Source organism: Cavia porcellus, unplaced genomic scaffold, assembly GCF_034190915.1.
Source record: "Cavia porcellus strain 051 isolate PalLab524CR breed Dunkin Hartley unplaced genomic scaffold, mCavPor4.1 scaffold_24, whole genome shotgun sequence".
In the NCBI taxonomy this organism is placed as follows: Eukaryota; Metazoa; Chordata; class Mammalia; order Rodentia; family Caviidae; genus Cavia; species Cavia porcellus.
Window position 1 is genome coordinate 31,333,218 of NW_026947507.1, and position 4,143 is coordinate 31,337,360.

Sequence of the window (4,143 nt, forward strand, 5' to 3'; positions counted from 1 at the left end):
AGACAATAAATAGTGTAGTAAGATCTGCTAAGTAAATTGTTTACAACTCTTACTAATGATTTAAATTGTCTGGGGAACTTTTAAAATTACTGCTGTTGGGTCCAGAAATTCCAATTTAATTGGTTTGCAGCATAACCTGGACATAAGATTTTTTAAAAGCTTCCCAGATGATTCTAAAGTGCAACCAATGTTGAGAACCACTGGTCCATCTCCAGTCTATCTGTTCCTAACCTGGATTTAACCAAATCATCTGTTCTTAATCTTCCTTTTTCATTTTTATTTTTGGTACTGAACATGAACTTAGGACTTTGAAGTTTCTCTCAGGCTTTGTGCCACTGAGCCTGCCACTATATCACCAGCTCTCCATTCTTAACTTTAACCTTGATTAGAATCAATGCGAGCTTTAAAAATAAAAACAAAACAAAAAAACAGCTTCCCTGACTCTAGTTCCAGAAATTGAAATTCAAATTGTCTGGAGTAGAAATCAGACACTGAAAGAAAACTGTCGCTATTTTAATGTGAAATCAAGATAAAAAACAAGATGTTTAAAATTGTAGCATGGGAGAAATACACCATATTGTCATCGTGCAATGTAGAAACAAGGAGAAAAACCAAACTCGATCTGTAAAAGTAGAGCAGTGCCCTTAGCTGAATCATTGGAATGGAAAAGTCCCTAATCAGAGGTGAGTTGACAGTTTTTGAAGGGTAAAGCAGGCTTAGTGTGTACTGGTCACACTGGGCTAGATTTCAGTTTGTTTATGTCTCAACCCTGAGATTTAGAGCTGTCTCCCCCTAATGATCCTATTAATTATTTTAACACAATACTAATTCACCAGGATTCACTGTGAAAGTTGTAGCACTGTATATTCTTCCAGTGGGTGGTTTTAGATTGTTTCTTCTGTAAAGTTTGGTCAAAGTAGTCATTGTATTTTCCTATAAGTCACATTAGAATTTTTACTAACTTTAGGCAGTCTTTTTGAGAGTGTTGCCATACCGATTAGATTAAAACTGACTTTGGGTGCTCTGTGCATATCGCTTTCACATAGAGAATAGATGAACTGAGCGTGGTGGTGCATGCCTGTAATCCAGACGTTAGGGAGGCTGAGGCAGGAGGATGGTGAGTGCAAGAGCCACATGGACTGCCTAGTGAGATCCTGTCAAAGAATAAAAGGAAGAAAGCAAGGAAAGAAGGGAGAAAGAAAGGGAAAGAGGGAGGAAACAACCAAGAGAGACAAAAAGCAAACAAGCAAGAAACAGGGAAAAATGCCTGAAATATAGAGTTTAGGTATCAAAAAATTTACCACATCAAAAATACGTTCCATTAATATCTGTATATAAGGATGTCCCCTTTTGAATTTATATCATGAAGAAAGGTATAAAGAAATGATTTTGAATAATTCGGCGCTTGCAAGTAAGCACTAAAAATTAGATTCAACTGGGCAGAGGGAGGGGCAGCGTAAAACCGCCTGCAACAGACCAGCAAGGACCCTCCCCCACCCGGGCGCGGGCGCATGCGCATCCTTGCGGAGGGGGCGTGTCCCTTGCTTAGCGCGCATGCTGTGGTCACGTGATGAGCCCAAACTGCCGGGAGCCGCCATGGCCGCAGCTAACGACTCTCAGCCTCATGCGGAGACCGTGCAGGTGCTGCGGGACACGGCCAATCGCCTGCGAATCCATTCCATCAGGGCTACTAGCACCTGCGGCTCTGGCCATCCTACGTCGTGCTGCAGTGCAGCTGAGATCATGTCCGTGCTCTTCTTCCACGCCATGAGGTATAAACAGAGCGACCCGGAGCACCCTGACAACGACAGACTAGTGCTGTCCAAGGGCCACGCCCCGCCAGTGCTCTACGCCACATGGGCCGAAGTGTGCGACATCTGTCCCTGTGACTTAATGAGCCTGAGGAGGTTTCACTGCGAACTAGAAGGATACCCCACCCCGCGACTGTCGTTTGTGGATGCGGCCATGGGGTTCCTTGGGCAAGGCCTGGGAGCTGCGTGCGGAATGGCCTACACCGGCAAGTACTTCGACAAGGCCAGCTACCGGGTGTTCTGCCTCCTGGGAGATGGCGAAGCCGCAGAAGGCTCTGTCTGGGAGGCTTTGGCTTTTGCTGCCCACTATGGTTTGGACAATCTCGTGGCAATCTTTGATGTGAACCGCTTGGGACAGAGTGGCACTGCGCCCCTTGAGCACCGCACAGACATTTATAAGAATCGCTGTGAAGCTTTTGGGTGGAATGCTTACATTGTGGATGGTCATGATGTGGAGGCTTTGTGCCAAGCATTTTGGCAAGCAGCTCATGTGAAGAATAAACCCACCGCTATAATTGCTAAGACCTTCAAGGGTCGGGGTATTCCAAACATTGAGGATGCAGACTATTGGCATGGAAAGCCAATGCCAAAGGAGAGAGCAGATGCAATTATCAAATTAATTGAGAGTCAGATACAGACTAACAGAAATCTCACACCGAAACCCCCTATTGAAGATTCACCTCAGATCAACATCTCTCATATAAAAATGACCTCTCTGCCTGCCTACAAAGTTGGTGAGAAGATAGCTACTACGGAAGCATATGGAATAGCTCTGGCTAAATTGGGCCACGCATGTGAAAGAGTTATTGCTCTGGATGGGGACACGAAGAACACCACCTTTTCTGAGATATTTAAGAAAGATCACCCTGAGCGTTTCATCGAGTGTTTTATTGCTGAGCAAAATATGGTAAGTGTGGCCCTGGGCTGTGCCACACGGGACAGAACCATTGTTTTTGTTAGTACATTTGCTGCCTTTTTGACCCGAGCATTTGGTCAGATCCGAATGGGAGCCATCTCTCAAACCAGTATCAACCTTGTTGGTTCTCACTGTGGGGTGTCTGTTGGTGAAGATGGACCTGCTCAGATGGCCCTGGAGGATCTAGCCATGTTCCGAAGCACTCCCAATTGCACGATTTTCTGTCCAAGTGATGCAGTCTCAACAGAGCATGCTGTTTGTCTGGCTGCCAATACTAAGGGCATGTGCTTCATTCGTATCAGCCAGCTGGAAACTGCAGTTATTTACCCTCCAGAAGAAAATTTTGAGATTGGACAGGCCAAAGTGGTTCACTACAGCGTCGATGACAAGGTCACAGTTATTGGAGCTGGAGTTACTCTACATGAAGCCTTAGCAGCTGCTGCTGATCTTTCTCAACAAGGTATTTCTATTCGTGTCATTGACCCATTTACTATTAAACCTCTGGATGCTGCCACTATCATTTCCAATGCCAGAACCACTGGTGGCCGGATTATCACAGTGGAAGATCACTACAGAGAAGGTGGCATTGGAGAAGCTGTGTGTGCGGCTGTCTCCAGGGAGCCTGACATCTCTGTTCATCAGTTGGCGGTCACAGAAGTACCTCGGAGGGGAAACCCTGGTGAACTGCTGGATATGTTTGGAATCAGTGCCAAACACATCATAAAAGCTGTGAAATCTACTTTAATGAACTAAAATAGTTCATTTCTTAACAAATTAAATGTGTTAGTTTTGATAGTAAAATAGTGGGATCTTTATGTTAAATTTGTTTTTATTGTTATCCATACAGTTGTACATTTTTTTAAGGCAAAGCTCTGTAACACTCTTTCTAGTTTAAAAATTCAAATAAATTTTCTATTACAATATGAACATATACAATCATTACTCTCAGTTTTGAAGCATTAAATTGGGCTCAAATTTTAAGTGACAGAGTAGAAAACAACCACCTTAACACAAAGTTTTCTGTTAGGCCTAAAAATTACTGACTGGTTTGGGGATTAGTATAGAGATTTTAATTGTGTATTATCATCTTATGAATTAAGAAAATGTGAACTTAATTGCGAGACTTCAGTAACCTAGATTTTGAAGCAAGTCTGAGCTTCCATATAATGCCACCATCATTCTGCATCTATAGCTTCCCAGGTAATAGTTGACTGCCGTTGCCTGGGAGTTTCCTCAAAACTCATTTCTTAAGGTTTACAAGTTGTAAAGCAGTAATCAAATGTAACATGGTGACTGGTTCATAAAGAAAAAGAGATGAGAGTGTATCAAGTTCCAGTCTACATACTACATACAGGACCAAACCAGATTGCTAACTAGATTACATTCAACTACAAAGGACAGTAGAGCTAATGTCAT

At 43.2% G+C, this 4,143-nt stretch overlaps 1 protein-coding gene across 1 annotated transcript; it reads left to right on the plus strand.

Moving 5' to 3' along the window:
• Window positions 1-1,593: 1,593 nt before the first annotated feature.
• On the plus strand, window positions 1,594-3,527 carry Tktl2 (transketolase like 2). Its single transcript, XM_063234540.1, has one exon. It carries the CDS (start codon window positions 1,597-1,599, stop codon window positions 3,478-3,480), a length of 1,884 nt encoding a protein of 627 aa, XP_063090610.1. The 5' UTR covers window positions 1,594-1,596; the 3' UTR covers window positions 3,481-3,527.
• Window positions 3,528-4,143: the final 616 nt, after the last annotated feature.